Raw genomic sequence first — 17,893 nt, 5'->3', positions numbered from 1 at the left:
CAATCCTCCTCTGTGGGAAAGGCAGGCACACACAGATTCCTCAAATGGCGAGGAGGAAAGAGGGGTCCTCAGAGACCCCAGAGCACCCCTGCACATCAGGAAGGCCCCTCTGCCTGGGCATCTCTGAATTCCAAAAGGCATGGCATGCTGGCCTGCCTCTGGGAATGACCACTCTTGTGCCATGCTGTGGCCCATCCCTCACATGAATCAGCCTAATCAGCCCTCATTGGATGGTGCTGTACCCACTAGGATCCACCCCTCACCCCACCATCTGTCTCTAAGTCACCCCTACACCCCCATTCACAAGCCTCCTTGCCATATAGGACCTGGCCCATCTGCACTGTCAACCCCCTCTGGCCCCCTCCACTGCCCTGCTAGTTCTCTGTCCCTCAGCCTTGGGGACTCCGTGCTCAGACACAGAACGACTTGCTATTGCCTTTCATGTCTCCATGGCTTTGTATACGCTGCTTCCTTTGCCTGGTGTGGCCTTCCATCCTGGGCAGACTTCCATTCATCAGGAGCCAGCTCAGAGGTGCCATTCTCTGTGAGGCTTTATTCAGTCACCCCATGGCAGAGTTGATAACCTCCTCCAGTTTGCTTCTGCAGGCCCAGCAGTGTGCCTGCTGAGAGCCCCAAGGGTGCTCAGATTCTTTGCATGTATATCTAGCTCCCCACTAGGCTACTGTCTCCTCAAAGGTAGTGGCCACGTCTATCTCATTTCTTAGCCTCAGCAGCCCCTCTCATGGTGCTTAATGCATGATAAGGGCTCAGTCAGTGCTTGTGGAATGAATGAATGGGTGAACAACTGAACCTCTTGGGCCAAGTGCAATCATTATTTCAATTACTCATTCAAAGATATTTATTGAGTGTCTTCTATGTGCAGGACCCTGTAATCTATGCAGGTATAGAGGTAAGCAGAAACAGACACAATCCACACTCTCAAGAAGGTCTTAGTCTTGTGGGGAAGTGAAGTGTTAGTCCCTTAGTCATGTCTGACTGTTTGCGACCCCATGGACTGTAGCCTGCCAGGCACCTCTGTCCATGGGATTCTCCAGGCAAGAATACTGGAGTGGGTTGCCATTCCCTTCTCCAAGTCTTGGGGCGACACAGATGTGGCACCAGGGAGCAAGGACAACTCCTGGGGTTTAAGGGGCATGAGGGAACACATGCCACTGGAGGGCGCTAAGGGGAAGAGGCCCTGAAGGGAAAGGCAGGCAAAGGCAAGAAAGTAGAGCAATTTGCGCAGAGACAGAGGATGACGTGGCTGGTTAGTCAGCGGCATTTCCAGAGGGCAGAGTGGAAGGGTTTGGAGGTGGAGGGAGAACAGAGAAACTCTTTTCCTTGACTCCAAGGAAAAGGGAAAAGAGCGTCTGGGACATGATGGTGTGGTGAGGACCAAGGGCTAGGAAGGAGACAGTGGGGAAGGAGTGGTCTTTCAAAAGATCTGGATGGCAGGCAGGGAGATTAGGGCTCAACAGTTTCCCTGAAGGAGGCCAGTGGGGCCGTGGCCCGAGAGCCTGGGGCTGGAGTGTCCATGGGTGCTGTCTGCTCACCTGAGTTCGTGGCTATCCCTGTGGTTGATATCTCCCTACTGGAATAATCAGAGTCATGGTGAGCTACAGGAAGAAGACAGCCCCAAGGACAGATGATGGTTGAGGGCAGAAGCCAGTGGTTCAAGGATGAAGCAAATCCAGCTCCGGCCACCTTCTTTCCTTCCTTTCCATTCTCCCCACTGCTCACATTTTCCACAACTCTCAATAGGGATACAACTACTAAAATTCCTTCTAGAACAATAAGAAGATACATTTTAAAGGGGCAAAAGATTTATACAGTCATTTCACCAAAGAAGACATACAGATAGTCAATTAAGACATGAAAAGATGCTCAACGTCACTAGTCAGGTAAAGAATCTGACTTTGATTCAGGAGACCCATGTTAGATCCCTGGGTCGGGAAGATCCCCTGGAGAAGGGCATGGTTACCCACTTCAGTATTCTTGCCTGGAGAATTCCACGGACAGAGGAACCTGGCAGGCTGTAGTCTATGGAGTTTCAAAGTCAGACATGACTGCGCAACTAACACACTGTCATGAGGGAAATATAAACAAAAAACTCAATGTGATGCTACTTTACACTTCCTAGAATGGCTACAATCAGACAGACGGATGATAACAAGTGTCGGTGAGGATGTGGAGAAATTGGAACCTTTATACACTCCTGGTGGAATTGCAAAATGGTGAGACCACTTTGGAAAACAGTTTGGCAGGTTTTTTTTTTTTTAATATTAAACATAAATTTACCATATGTCCAAGCGATTCCACTGTAGGTATTTTCCCAAGAGAGCTGAAAACAAATACCACACAAAGACCTGCAGCAAATGTTCATATCAGCTTGATTCATAATAGTCCCAAAGTAGAAACAACCCAAATGTCCGCAAAGTGGATAAACGAAATGCGTACTAATATCCAATCAATGGAATACTGTTTGGCAATTAAAAGGGATAACCTGTTGATATATGCTACGTGCAAAAATGTTATGCTGAGTGAAATAAGACAGGCACAAAAGACCACATATTCTATGATTCCACTTATCCAAAATGTCCAAGAAAGGCAAAACGGAGATTATAGGGACAGGAAATAGATTGGAGGTTGGCTGAAGATAGAAGCAGACACAGTGATTGCAAATGGCACTGGGATTGTTTGAGGGGTGATGAAAATGTTCTAAATTTAGTGATGATTGCACCACTCTATTAATTTACTAGAAACTGTTGAAATCTGTACTTTAAAGGGGTGAAGTTTGTGTTAGGAAAATTATACTTCAATACAGCTGTGTAAAAACCTCACTTGGACAAGCACAGATCTAATGCTCCTTCTGTGTTGTCATGATCGTGCCAGAGCATGTGATCTGTTGACAAGGCTTCTGGTGTCTCTCTCCAGAGCCCAGGACACTGATCTGCCCTGCACCTAACTGACCTCCAAATATGCAGTGGGGATTCCCTGAGCTCTCCCTACCATAAAGACAAAGCCATACCTATTTACCTCTCAGCCAGACAGAGGCAGATGAGAACTAACATCTCTAAGATAATACTATGTGATTACTATACATTTCATTTTGATTTTATCTTTTCAGTTTATTTTTAGCAGGTAATACATTCACATGACTCAAAAATCGAAATGAAAGAATAGGCACATCAGAGAGATTTCCATCCTACCTCTGTTCCATCCACCCATATCCCACCACCACCCACATCTTTTTTTTTTTAAGTATCTTTCCAGAGTTTGTTTATGCAAATACAAACCAATGTGAAGAAATAGTTTATTTTTTCTTTCTTATGTAAAAGTAAGGTGCTAGATTAAACTGTTCTGCACCTTGCTTTTTTCACTCATTTATCTTAGAGAGTCTTTCAGATCAAATCTGAGAGATCTTCATTTTTTCCCCCAGCTATAAAGTATTCCGTTGTGAGTGTGTATCAGTATTTATTAACCAATCCCCAGCTGATGGATGCTTGCATCATTTCCAACTTTTGCTATTATAAACATGGCTGCAATGAATACCTTCTACAAAAGTCACTTCATAAATGCACAAGCTATCTTTTGGGGAAAATATTACAGAAATGGGGTTGCTGAGTCAAAGGATAAATTGGCCTCATTTTTGCATTCCCATGGCAATGTAGGCAGTTTCCCCACAGCCTCGCCAGCAGGGCGTATTGTCCAGGTCTGGGATTTGCAGAATGCTTGATAGGGGTGTTGATTCCATCCTGCTTTCTTCAAGTGGGATTACTTTCTATTTTATTTCATTTTGCCTGGATTACATAGCTTGTGGGATCTTAGTTCCCTGACAAGGGATCAAACTGGAGCCCCTGGCAGGAAAAGTGCCAAGTCTTAACCCCTGGACCTCCAGGGAATTTCCTTTCTGTTTTAATTTAAAATTTTATCTTTTTTTTTTTTTTTTTTTTGCGGTAAGAACATGAGATCTACCCTCTGAACAGATTTTGAAGTGTACAATACAGTGTCATCAACCACAGGCACAGACTTGTACAATGGATCTCTAGCACTTACTCATCTCATGCAATTCATACTTTGCACCTATTGAACAGCAACCCCCCATTTCCCTCTTCCCTCTGACCCTGGCCACCACCTTTCTGCTTTCTGCTTCTATGTATTTGCCTGTTTTAGATACTTTGCGTAGATTGAAGCCTTCCCAGGTGGTGCTAATGGTAAAGAAGCCACCTGCCAATGCGGGAGATGTAAAGAGACGTGGGTTTGATCCCTGGGTCAGGAAGATCCCCTGGAGGAAGGCATGGCAACCCACTCCAGTATTCTTGCCTGGAGAATCCCCATGGACAGAGGAGCCTGGCAGGCTACAAGCCATGGGGTCCCAAAGATTCAGACATGACTGAAACGATTCAGCACACACACACACACACAACCTTACTACACACCTATGGTATACTCAATTTCTTGCCTCCCCAAATGACTACTTCATAGCTTCTCTGTTCCCAAACTTTCTATAATCCCTCTTCGCTGATGATCTTGCCTCTGATTCATTGAGAAAATAAAAGTAACCAGATTCCAATTTCCTCATTCCTCACCACATCTCTCCTATCCTAACATCTGAACCTGTATCGTCCACCGATCAAAGTCTAGGTCCTACACTTTTGCTCTGGATCCTGTGCCCTTCCACCTTCCCAGAGTCTTGGCTCTTGCAATAACCCCTTTCTTCTCTCTGACATCTATGCCTCCCTCGCCACGGGATCACTTCCATCAGCCTGCAGACAGGCCTCACTGTCATCCTTCTCTTTAAAAATTTAAAAAGAAATAAATCTCTTGACTCTTCCTTCCCATTTAGTAACAGACGCTTTGCATCTCAGCTGTCCTTCACACTACAGTTTCTCTTTTTATCATCTTTAATAACTAGCTTCATTTCCTCACCTCCCATCTCTTCACCACCTGTTCCAATCAAACATCGTCCTTTCTACTCCACTGACGCTGGTCTTGCCAAGATAACAGAGATCTCCATGTTGTCAAGTCACGTTGCCACATCTGTGTCCTTGTCTTGCTCTGCCTTTCAGCAGCATTCAACACAGCTGATCAATTACTCCTCCTCAACACAGTTTCTGTGTCAGCCTTCATGATACCTTCATTTCAGGTGGTTCCTTGTCTTCCTGGCTACAGTCTCCTTTGCTAGATCCTCCTCTCCTCTCAGTGTTAGTATGTTCTAGAGTTTACTCATGAGACCTCTTTTCTTCCCCAAGTCTAATCTCTCCACGAATCATCTCATTATTCTATGATGAATTTAAGGGCCACCTTCAGTCCTTGGGATTCAGTGACTTCAAAATTCATATATCCATCCTGACCTCTCCTCCAAACTCTTAACTCTGACTTAGATACTTGTTTGACTTCAAGAGGCATTTCATTTGGACGTAACATGTCCAAAACAGAACCCTCAGGATCCCCCTTCAAACGGTCTCCTCTGCAAGTCTTCTCCATGGCCTTAAATGGCTCTGTTCATCCAGTTGCCCAGGCCAAAACCCCAAGTCCTCCTCCATTTCTCTTTCCCTATCCACTCCTCCTTGCCCTACTGTCCAGTCCACCAGCAAGACCCACTGATGCTCCCTAAAAATACTTTCCCAGTCCACCCACTGGCTTTTGTCTCCATTGCTACCATTCTAATCCATAAGCCATCATCTTGCCATTTACCACTGCAGTAGCCTCCTGTCTGGCTTCCTGCCAACCATTCACTCTCCATCCAGCCACCAAGACTACTTTTAACAGTGTAAACCAGAGCATATCACTGTCCTGGCTGAAAAATACCCTCCAGTGGTTCTACATTGGACTTGGAATAAAACCCCCGCCTCACCCAAGTCTGCAAAGCCTTCTGTGGTCAGAACCCCATCCACCTCTCCAACCCCGTCTACCCTTCTGGCTTGCCTCTAGCCACGTGGCACTTTTTCTGTTGCTAAACCCTCACTTATTCCCACCTGAAGGCCTTTGAGCGGTTGTTTCCCCTTCTTAGAAAGCTTCCTCCCTCCATGCTCATGCTCAGTTGCTCAGTCATATCCAACTCTTTGCAGGCTTAAGCAATGCATGCATTGCACGAAGGCCCCCAGGTGAGAAAGGGGGGCATGTTGTTGTTGTTGTTGTTTAGTTGCTAAGTCATGTCTGACTCTTTCCTGACCTTATGGACTGTAGCCCACCAGGTTCCTCTGTCTATGGGATTTCCAGGCAACGATACTGGAGTGAGTTGCCATTTCCTTCTCCAGAGGATCTTCCCAACCCAGGGATCAAACCCGTGTCTGCTGTACTGGCAGGCAGATTCTTTATCACTGAGCCACCAGGGAGGCTCTTACTCCCTCCAACCCCACTCTATTTTATTTTGTTCATAGCACTAATCCCACGTTAGCATTTCCTTGGTATTTGTTGTTCAGTTTGTGTGTGTGTGTGTGTGTGTATGTGTGTGTGTGTGTGTCTTACCTAGTGTAAAATCTTCCTGAAAGTATGGGTCACACTGTCTTGTTCTCTGCTGGACTCCCAGTACCTAGAACAGCTTCTGGCCCATAACAGGTGTTCAGAAAATGTTTGTTGAAGGGATGAATGAATCTGAGTATTCCTTGAGATCAGTACAGCTCCTGACATGTACTAAGCTCTCATGTATTTGCTGAATTAATGGACAGGTTGCTCCAACTCTGTGTGTGAGCTTCTTGAGAACAGAAGCCCTGTTTCCTTTGTTTCCTCCCCAGCTCCTGGCGTGATGCTAGGGACTTCCAGGTGCTGGGTAAATTATGCTTGCTTGATTGATTCTTCTTCATAAAGGGAAAGCCAAACTATTAAGCTGCCTACTTAATAGAGCAATTCTCTGAGAATCAACATGTGACACAAGAGGAAAGTCATAAGAACAGGGCTGAATCGAGTAGAAAGCTCCAGGGGTGGGTCAGCCACTGTCGGCTGGAATTGAGGTAAAAGGAGTGTCTGCACCTTGTAGATTTCCTATCCGAATTCTAGCCGCAACACTACACTTGTTTCTGGTGAATGTCTTACAGGATGCAGCCTACATCCTGGTGATGGTGGACCCGGATGCCCCCAGCAGGTCTTCTCCCAAAGCTCGATTCTGGAGACATTGGCTGGTGTCAGATATCAAGGTAAGCAGGCCAGAAGGCACTTTCAGACTCAGCGGGCATTGGGGCCAGAAGATGGTCCTTCTCAGCTCTCACTCGGGTTCTCAGCTCTCATTTGGGAGGGTCAGGGACCCTGCTAAGCCAGGACCTCTGTGTCGGGTCGCCCCCAGCATCCAGCTGTCACAGCCTGGTGCACATTGTCTAATAATTTCAGAAAATATCCCAGGATCAGTGACACATAGGTAAGCAGGTTCTCAGGATGAGTAGGGGTGGAGCCCCAATTTGTCCTGTTTTCCTGATTTCTGTACTGTAAAGACTCCCACCGTCACCAGTTTCAAGTTACAATGATTTCATCACTGAATCGCAAATTTTCTGAAACTGTAGCAATGGCTTCAGCACACCACTGCCAGGGGCCTGGGTTTGGGAGGGCACCAAGTGATTGTATGTGGTCCTCATGGCAGGGGACTCCTGCAGGCTCTGCTCCTGACGGGCCAAGGGGCATGGAGGGGGCCTGGTGACCCATCTCTTTTTCTTCGTACAGAAACAAATGACCTTCCCTTATTTTTTCTTTTGTCATCAGCCATAATTAGAAAGGTGCTTGGCTCCGCCTTTCCAGAGCTGGTCTGAGGAACACAAATCCGGTGGCTTGTTAAAGGGGCATTAGATGAAAAACCCAAAACCAGAAAGGCTCTATTGCCAGGCAAGTTTTGGAGACTCTGGGTTAAACTGCGTTAATCCCATTCCTCACTGAAGGGCTTTTTAGAGCTTTTACTCTCCTGGTATGCGTTATATAACACGCATCTATTTTCCCATCTCACTTGACTGTTGAATCTTTTGTTCACAAGCACGTGGCAGTGCCCTAGGGGAAAATCCACACTATCATCAGACATCCATGTATTTCTGCCTGGAAAGCCTGTCGATGGTGTTTGCATCACGTGTGCAAAGGCATCTGCCCCGTAAGATGGTGGGAACCCAGACCTAGAAAGACTAAGTCTGGATCCAGGCTGGTTCCCAACTCAGTGATCTTCATCATGTCGTGGAGACCCTCAACGGCATTTCGTCTTTATCCGTAAGATGGGAACCATGTTAACTCTTCTGTAGAGTAGTCGTGATCCTCCAATGAGAGCATGTATTAAGAGCAGTCTCTAAAACACAGCACATACCACAAATATAGGGACTTGATATTTTTCCATCTAGAGCTGCGGGGCAGAGGAAGGGGTATCTGTCTGAACTAGCTGTTGACTCTCCTGGTCGAGGAAGGGCTTTCACAACCACTGGAGTAGGGAGGTGGTGGGAGGGTTACCCTGGCAACCAACCTCCACCCAGTGGCCACAGATCCTTCGCAGGATGCTCGGGGGATAGCCAGTTCTCAGGGGCAGCCCCAGTGACAATCTAGGTAGTGGCTCCCTCCAGGGAGACTTGCAACAGCGACTTCCAGAACAGAACCCAAGCAGGGCTGAAGAAGGAGGGCAGGAGCAGTGCTCCCACACCCTCCCCTGGCCAAGCCCTGCTCTCCAAGAGCCTTGGAAACACCACAAACCTGTGAAAGGGAAGAACTAGGGGAGATTCCTGCCATCAGGGGAGGGAGGGGAGCTGAGAGCACAAAAGGGAAAGATACTGGATCCTGCCGCAAACTAGAGCAGAGGCTCTGTGTGTACTCAGAACTCCCCAGCAGCCACGAGGGGGTGAAACTCTCAAGAAAAGACCATCACACTGGTCATCATATTTACTGTCTGCCCCCCACGCACAGGGCTGCCTGTAAGAAGGTTCTATGGGCAACTCTGAGGCCTAATTTCAGAAGCTGGAATGTAACGGAATGTGATAATGCATGCATGTTCAGTGGTGTCCAACTCTTTGCAACCCCATGGACTATAGTCCTCCAGTCTCGTCTTTCCATGGGATTCTCCAGGCAAGAATACTGGAGTGGGTTGCCATGTCCTCTTCCAGGGGACCTTCCCAACCCAGGGATCAAACCCATGTTTACGGCATCTCCTGCATTGGTTCTTTACCCGCTGAGCCACATTTCAGAGTAGAGGGCTCCTTGAGGTCATGAGGTTGTCTCTTTTCCAAGCCTGAAGTCTTCTCCTGCCCACTCCCCTCGCCCAGTACAGGACAGGACAGTTTTCTCACACCAGCCTTGTGGTGCAAATGTGGTTTCAGCCCTTACAGCCCAGCTTAGAAGCAGAACAGGTGGCAGGTAGCAGCTGGCCGGCGGGACTGCTAAGCCATAGAGCTTACCAGGGCCACCTGCCCGGGTACAGCCCTCAGCCCTCTCTCTCGGGCTGGAGGAAGCTTGGTTTTCCGCTGCATTGTCACCCACTTGCCCAGATGCAAGGGTCCAGCAGGAAGCAGCAGCTCTCCCCAGTTATGTCCACTCAGCCTAACCGCCGGCCCCCATGTTCCGCCAGCTGCACAGCTGGTATAAAAACCAGACTGGGGTAGATCTCGGGCCATGGATCTCAGCCAAAGGAAAAGAGGGCGCTGATCAAGCTCAGAAGCACTTCCTGTATGTTCAGCTACAGCTGAGTCGGTCCCCAACATTAAAGCACATTTAGATCAGCTAGCAAGCTTGTTAAAATGCAGATTCCTGGGCACCCCTTGGGTCAGGGTGGAGGGAACAGGACATCCACATTCCACAGGCATCCAGGAGGGGTTTAGCAGCTGGAAGGAAGACTGCAGAGCTCAGTGTCAGAATGCCCGGGTCCTTCTTAATATTACCCATTTGTGCAGCAATTGGCAAGTGAAAAGCACTTTTAGAACTTCCTATTTGTTCAATTCCTGGGTCAGGAAGATCCCCTGGAGAAGGAAATGCCAACCCACTCTGGTATTCTTGCCTGGAAAATCCCATGAATAGAGGAGCCTGTTGGACTACAGTCCGTGGGGTCAAAAATGTCAGATATGACTGAGCGACTAACACTTTGACTGCTGGTTTTTTTTTTCATTGATCCTCTCAATCACTTTGTGAACCAGACATTATCCCCATTTTACAGATGGGGAAACAAAGGCTGCAGAGGGGAAATGATTCCAGTCTCTCAGCTATGAGTGGTAGAGGTAGGTCTTCAATCCTGGTACCTCAACTCCAAACCACCATACCACGTGGTCAGAGTTCACACCACATCTCTTGCATCAGCTCCACTGTGTCCAAAGGCATGTCACCATGCCCTCCCTGTATAATGGGAAACATAATCTCTGTGGTTCCCTCGTCATCCTGGGGCTCTGTTTCTGGTTACGTTTTACAAGTGGATGCTTCCAGGGACCTTCCTGAGGGAATGCTGTCTTGGTAAATAAAACACACCTGATAAAGATCTTGAACCCCATAAAAGTAAACCCTACGTGTTATCATAAACCTCAGCAACAAGTGGCGTCAGCAATAAGGCACGCCAAAAAGTCACTGCAGATACAGAAAGACAGTAGCTCTGTGATTCACAATGACTACAGAGGCAAACTTGGTGGCACCTAGGCTGGCCTCATCAATAGGGCATGCTGCTACTGCTGCTGCTAAGTCGCTTCAGTTGTGTCCGACTCTGTGCGACCCCACAGACGGCAGCCCGCCAGGCTCCCCCGTCCCTGGGATTCTCCAGGCAAGAACACTGGAGTGGGTTGCCATGAGTGTATGCCAAGTCACTTCAGTCATGTCTGACTCTTTGTGACCCTGTGGACTGTAGCTCGCCAGGCTCCTGTGTCCATGGAATTCGCCTAGCAAGAACGCTGGAGCGGGTTGCCATGCCCTCCTCCAGCGGATCCTCCTGACCCAGGGGTCGAGCCTGCGTCTTTTATGTCTCCTACACTGGCAGGCGAGTTCTTTCCCACTAGAGCCACCTGTGGGACTCAGACCTAATTAGGTGGTGGGCTGCACCGTGGCCATGGGAGCCCCTCAGTAGAGACAATTTTTTGGACTGTCTGTCCAGGTTGAAACAAGATATATACCACTTCTTAGGAATATGTGAAATATCAGCCACCCGTCCAGTGAGAGGCTGGTGGGATCTGGGACAGAATACGATAAAGCTTCAGTCCTTAAAGAAAAACTAGGAAAAAAAAAAGAAAAACTAGGAGCTAGAGAGAAGTCCATCAGAAAGGACTAGGCATTCAGGGAACTCTTTGTTCATTCAACACATATGGATTGGCCATTATTTGCTATGGTCTAGTGTTTCAGGGCGAGAAATCTGGAGCCAGACTTGTGGTTTGAATTTAAATCCACCAGTATTAGCTTTGCGATTTTTGTGTGGGGGCTGCGGTGCAGGGAGACACATGTTCTTCAACCTGTGTTTTTACTTGCTCTCTTATAAAGTGGGGATCCTGAATGTTCCTACCTCACACTGTTGTTTGTTGCTGTTGTTTAGCCACTAAGTCGTGTCTGACTCTTTTGCGACCCCATGGACTGTAGCCCGCCAAGCTCCTCTGTCCATAGGATTTCCTAGGCAAGAATACTGGAGTGGGTTGCCATTTCCTTCTCCAGAGGCTCTTCTCATCCTAGGGATGGTACCCACATCTCCCGCTTTGACAGGCAGATTCTTTACTCTTTGAGCCACCAGGGAAGCCCCCAAATGTAAACAACAGGTTTACTTACTTAAGGGTTCTTAGAACAGGACCCAGAACTCTGTATAATATTTTGCTGTGAGGTTATCATGATTGCTCCAAGTCAGGCCCTATACTAGCCCTGGGGTTGCAAACGCAAACAAAACAGGAGGCCTCCCTGTCATCTGAGGGTTTCTGCTCTAGAGAGACAGAGAAAGGAGGCTGTAGTGGGGTTACGAGGGCCTTCAGAAGTTGGCTGGGTTCAGAACTCCCTATACCTGTGGGTTCCCATTTGCTCAGGGACAAGACTAGACTTTAGTCCCAAACCTGCCCAGACCTGGGCGGGCAGGGACTGATACATAAACTGTACTGTCTTTCTGAGTCCCCTCTTTGAAAAACCTCTCATCGAGCGAAAAATATTTTGAACAGACCGTTGATACATAACATCCTTTCTCCTCCACAGTGTTACATCCCTAGCTTTTCCTTTAAGATGCTTTTAGTTCTAACTCAATCTAATTAATAATCTTTGTGCTCAAGCCTAATTAAGGTATTAATTAATTTGCATCATTCATTTCAGAAAGAAATGCTTATTGGTGGTTCATCGTCTATTTGTCTCTGAAATTAGTGCTCAGGGCTTTTCAGGCAGATACTTTCATTAGGTTTATTTTTATTGTTAATGGGAATATTGAACACAGGGAGATGGTATGCTAATACTTCCACAAAGACTATCATGACTGGTGACAAAGAACGCAAGAACAATTAAGGAGGCAAGGGTACCTTTCTTCTTCCAAAAAAGAAAATCTTCCTAGAAACTGTCAATGATTCTAAAATCTGTCCTGAAAATCTTTTTTGTTTTAAGAAAGAAAAGGAAACGGCAAGTTCACGTTTCCCTTTCATTCAGTGCCCTCGACCTTTGGCAGCTGTAAGTACAGGCAATTCTGGGCTGAATTGAAAGGGCTTTAAGGGTTCATTATTCTGTCTATTTTTCTGTAGAATCGGATTTTTCCATAATGAGGGGTGCTTTTATTTTTAAAGGACCTCTTAGTGTGTTTGGTGAATAAGATAAATGGGAAACCCAACAAACAGAGCTGGGATCATAGCCCCTTGCTTTCCAGTTAGGTGCTTAGCACGTGTCAGGACTCCTCTGTTGGAATTATTGGTCCGGTTCCTGAGAAATCTCAGGCAAGTTACTTGACCTCTCTGATAACTGTGGCTTCTTGTCTGTAAAGCTGAAACAAATCCTTCCTCTTCAGGATAGAGACAAGAAAAGGGAAATTACATATGCAAAGAGGTGAAGCCTCTCTAGAGAAAGGCACTATATAAAGCGGCAGATTCATCTTCGTTCCTAATCAATTGAGCAGTAGATTCTGTAAAAAGTTTAATATATATATAATTATATAATCTAATTTTCTACACACTCAGAAACCAGCTAATGGTAATAAAGAGAAGAATAAATGATCTCTATCAGGACCTCAAGTTCAGGTGAAGAGGTCAAACCAAGGAAATAGGATTCATTCATTAGTTTCTTTATTTAGACCTATATTTTTAGTTCTGTTGCTACTATTTGTGCACTTGTCCATGTATGCTTTGCCCTGCCCCATGAGGGTCCATTTAAAGTAATCAACACCTGCAAAGCATGGCTTATGCTCCCTAAGAGCATGTTGGTTTGGATCTAGGAGCCCTAAAGAGCATTTGGTGATGCGGGCAATGCAGCGGCTTGGTTATAAACCAGACGTGTACATGGCCACCATGAGGGAGGCAAGAAAGAGCCTTCAGTTTGGGGTCAGATGAACTGGGGGAGGCTCCAGGCACTGTCACTTCTAGTTGGGAACCTCTGAGCTTTGGTTTCTCCATCCTTAAAATGGGCATGACAATAATATCTACTTCCCAGTGTTTGATGAGTTTAAGTTTCATGACACAGAACAAAAGGGTAGGCCCTCCATCAATGTGACTCTCTCCCCCACCACTCCCAACTTTGAGATCTGACCACAGCGGCTACTTATGTTGTAGCAACTTCCCTTAGGCTGTTGGGCTCCTGTTTTGCAAAGTAAGAATTCTAGGCAATGCCCCAACACACAAACCATGTGGTAAAAGCAGCTCATCCTTTCCCCTCTCAGTCTAGAGGGGTCCAGGCGCAGCCTGGAGGTACCAACCTGACCCAAGCTAGCTTTGGTGGAGGAAGTAATTGAGGGGAAGGATGTCTGTCCCGTCATTCATGTGCACTAAGTTGCTTCAGTCGTGTCCAACTCTTGTGACCCCATGGACTGTCGCCCACCAGGCTCCTCTGTCCACGGATCCCTCTAGGCAAGAATACTGGAATGGGTTGCCACGCCCTCCTCCAGCAGATCTTCCTGACCCAGGGATCGAACCCATGTCTCCTATGTCTCCTGCATCAGCAGATGGGTTCTTTACCACTAGTACCACCTGGGAAGCCCATCTGGTCATTCAGCCTCTGGGAATTGCCCTGTGACCCCCCTGGACCAGACCAGGGGCTCCTGGAGTCATCACAGACCACAGCCTGCATACGGGCCTTGGCTGCAGGCATCAGACAGGGCTATGATGTGCCTCCCACGGTCAGGGCTACACTTCATCCCCAATACTTCCTGCTTTCTATTTATTATTTTTTATTTTGTGTGCCTTGCAGCATGCAAGATCTTGATTCCCCCACCAGGGATCATACCTGTGCCCCCTGCATTGCGAGCATAGTCTTAGCCACTGGACCACCAGGGAAGCTCCCCTACTTTTATTTTTAACATGTCCCAGCACCCCTCACCATTTCCTTATCGCTCACCATCCCCACTTGGCTGTCATTGTCCCACCACAGGGACGCCTTGCTTCCCATTCAAAATAATTTAAATAAACTGTTGCTACAAAGTGGAATATTATCTTCTGATGAATGTTTTTAAAGCCCTTAAGGTTTTCATGGTAATTTGTGGTGTAAAATTATTTGGAGATAAGAGCCAAATTAACTCTCGGATGCCGAGGTCGCTGTGTCCTGTTATCCATGTGAGCACTGTTTAAATATAATCAGCCCTTAGACTAATGCAGCATAATTGTTCATTTGAAATAGCTTTTTTAACTCCATTCAATGAGTCATTAAAATATTCAAGGGATAATGCAGTGAATTGGAAATGAATTTATCATATTATCCCATACGTACTGTAGTGCTTCAGGTAGCTAAGGAGAAAGGGGGAGAGGGAGGGAGAGAGGGAGAGAGAACGTGAATACAATGTGCACAGGCAGGAAGGGGGCCAGGATACGCAGGGATATGGGAAACAAAGCTTTCGGAGTGGTTTATGGAAAGTGTATATAGAGAGTCTGACCAGGAGGGGTGGGAAAAAAGGGAAACGCTGTCCTTTGAAGAGCTCACTGACTCTCTCTCTTTCTCTCTGCACTCTGAGAATCTGTGCTCCACCACAGCTCCACTGTTAACTTATTTTTATCAAATATGTTTATATCAGAAAGTCGTTATGGAAACCAATTCTGCCATCCAGGAGAATTCCTGGATCAGGCAGAAAACTCTTTCTTTCTCTCTCTTTCTCTCTCTCTCTCCTTTTCTCTCTGTCTCACACACACACACACATACACACACACACACACCACTCACGCACACACACACCACTCACGCACGCACACACACTTATAGACACCCCAAAGAGAACAGCGGTCTTGCTCACCCAATTCTGAACTCAGCTCTGATACAGTCAGGGGGTGGCACCCTGGCTCCCTTCATGGGCAGAGCTGTAAAGTGGCTGAGACTAAGACCAGCTGTCCAACCTCACCCCTTGCCCTGACCTTGGGAACCTGGGCTGTGGCATTACCTCCTCACGGTCCCCCAGACCCAGCATCCCCACCCCAAGCACACGCACTAAGGAGAGATGAGAGGGTGCCAGTGGCAATGTATCTGATGGGGCAGTTCTTCTTCGACCAAGGGAAGGTCCCATGGGTGTGCATGGCTTATACTGCACCTGGAATACCATCTTCTGTTCTGGTCACAGCATTTCAAGAAAGACAGTGAGCAGCACATGAGCAAAGCAACCAGAGGGGCAAGGCTCTGTAGAAACCAGGAAAGCAGGGCTGGCTGGCCTGCCAGAACCCCCAAGGGCAGCCATGAGGACTGACTTTAAGGAGTCGTTAAAGATTTCTTTTAAAATTGGAAGAACTCTATTTGGAAAACAACAGGGAGGGCCTGCTCTTCTCTTCTGGGGAGAATTATGTGGAAGTCAGTTTGGGCGCCATGTAAGAAAACACTTCCTAAGAATTTGAACTGCTTAAGAACTGAGCACATACTCCACAGAGGAGGGAGTACTTAGCACGGAAGGTACTTATTCACCAGTGACTCAGGAATGTTCCCCAGCACAGGAGGTAGACCAGATGATCGGTTAGATATACCCTTTGATATCTGTAGTGTTTCTATCTGCCATATTTCCCTTCCTGGCTAAAGATACTCTTCTTAGAGCTTATACCCTTTTATATTAACAATGACAATAATAATTTTAAAAGGAAGAATAAATGGAAAGAGAAAAAATGAAGAGGAAGAATGAAAAGAAACAAAACATTTATACACTAGCGTGTTGTGCTGGGCATTGTGCTTCATGATTTTCTCATTTCATCCTCACAAAAGACCCAGATGAAGGTAATCTAGACCAGAAAATTAAGATCTAGAGGGGTTACGCAGTTGTCCAAGATCTTCTAGCTGGTGAGCAACTGATTGGGATTTGAACCCAGAGCATGCATGTATAATCATGATGCCACATTAGGTCTCCAGAGTTTAGGTAGATTCTACTCCTTGCTACCCATGCCCAACAAAGGTCCGTATAGTCAAATATATGGTTTTTCCAGTAATCGTGTATGCATGTGAGCGTTAGACCGTAAAGAAGACTGAGCGCTGAAGAATTGATGCTTTTGAACTGCGGAGTTGGAGAAGACTCTTGAGAGTCCCTTGGACTGCAAGGAAATCAAACCAGTCAACCCTAAAGGAAATCAACCCTAAATATTCCTTGGAAGGACTGATGCTGAAGCTGAAGCTCCAATACTTTGGCCACTTGATGCAAAGAGCCGACTCGTTGGATAAGACTCTGATGCTGGGAAAGATTGAGGGCAGGAAGAGAAGGGTGTGACAGAGGATGAAATGATTAGATAGCATCACTGAGTCAATGGATATGAATTTTGAACAAACTCCAGGAGATAATGAAGGACAGAGGAGCCTGGTGTGCTGCAGTTCATGGGGTTGCAAAGAGTCAGACACAACGTAGCAACTGACTGAAGTGACCCAAGCCTGGATTCTGTGACAGCTTTTATCAGGCCCAGGTATGGCTGCTGAGAGGAAGCAGTGCTGGTATGAAGGGTGCAATCTGAGCTTCCTGGCCTCCTGCCCTTTACCTCCATTCTTGGCCATGCCCACCTCAACCATAGTGCAGCCCTGACCTGGGCCTTAGAGCAGGGACCTGGGAGGCAGCTTCTCCAACTTACTGTGAGCAAATGATTCCCCACCCTGAGTCTATTTCCTCAACTGTAAAAGAAGACATTTAAAAAAATTAATAAAAAGGAATTTCATAAGCCAAATAGTTGTTGTTTTGTTGCTAAGTCATGTCTAACTCTTTTACAGCCCCCTGGACTCTGGCTCACCAGTCTCCTCTCTCCATGGGATTTCCTAGGCAAGAATACTGGGTGGGCAGCCATTTCCTTCTCCAGGGGATCTTCCTGACCCAGGGATCAAACCCACATCTCCTGTATTGCAGGTGGATTCTTTACCATTGAGCCACCTGGGAAGCCCAAGACACATAGGCATGTATGAAAAAAATAATAATTAAAAAAAAAGATGAATACACTGGCATCAAACCACAGGAATGTCGTTGTGTGGACACAATGAGATAAAATGTGTAAAGTATCCAGCACCCAGCACTTAGATGCTACCTATTTGCTATTTCGCTACTCCTTCCATCCACTATCTCTCTAACTCCTCCACCGGAAGTTTAGAAAATTGAGCCTTTGATGGTAAGGAGCTTACAACACTCCCAAGAGGCAGGTCAGAGCCTGGCAGGAGAATGAGCTGTTCTCATGGTTACCACTTAAAAGACCCTAAGGGAAAAAGCCACCCTAAGGACATAGGACTTAATCAGGAGGTGTTGAGACCAACTCTTTAACCTGCACTGTGCTCAGCACTGCAGCTATTAAAAAATAATCATGTAAGACCTACAGATGATAGGTAATTTGATGAATGAATGTTGAGTGAATTTAAAATGTGTTTATTCTGTTCCCCAGTT

At 46.6% G+C, this 17,893-nt stretch overlaps 1 protein-coding gene across 2 annotated transcripts in view; it reads left to right on the top strand.

The window, feature by feature from the left end:
* The window catches only part of PEBP4 (phosphatidylethanolamine binding protein 4), a 221,274-nt gene that overhangs the window by 99,090 nt on the left and 104,291 nt on the right, over positions 1-17,893 (top strand). For both annotated transcript variants that reach the window (XM_040243017.1, XM_040243012.1), the window contains exon 4: positions 7,038-7,136. In XM_040243017.1, the coding sequence (XP_040098951.1) occupies positions 7,038-7,136 (99 nt within the window). The remainder of the gene's footprint in view (positions 1-7,037; positions 7,137-17,893) is intronic.

Source organism: Oryx dammah, unplaced genomic scaffold, assembly GCF_014754425.2.
Source record: "Oryx dammah isolate SB20612 unplaced genomic scaffold, SCBI_Odam_1.1 HiC_scaffold_1, whole genome shotgun sequence".
Taxonomy (NCBI): domain Eukaryota; kingdom Metazoa; phylum Chordata; class Mammalia; order Artiodactyla; family Bovidae; genus Oryx; species Oryx dammah.
This window is presented reverse-complemented; position numbering and strand designations above follow the sequence as displayed.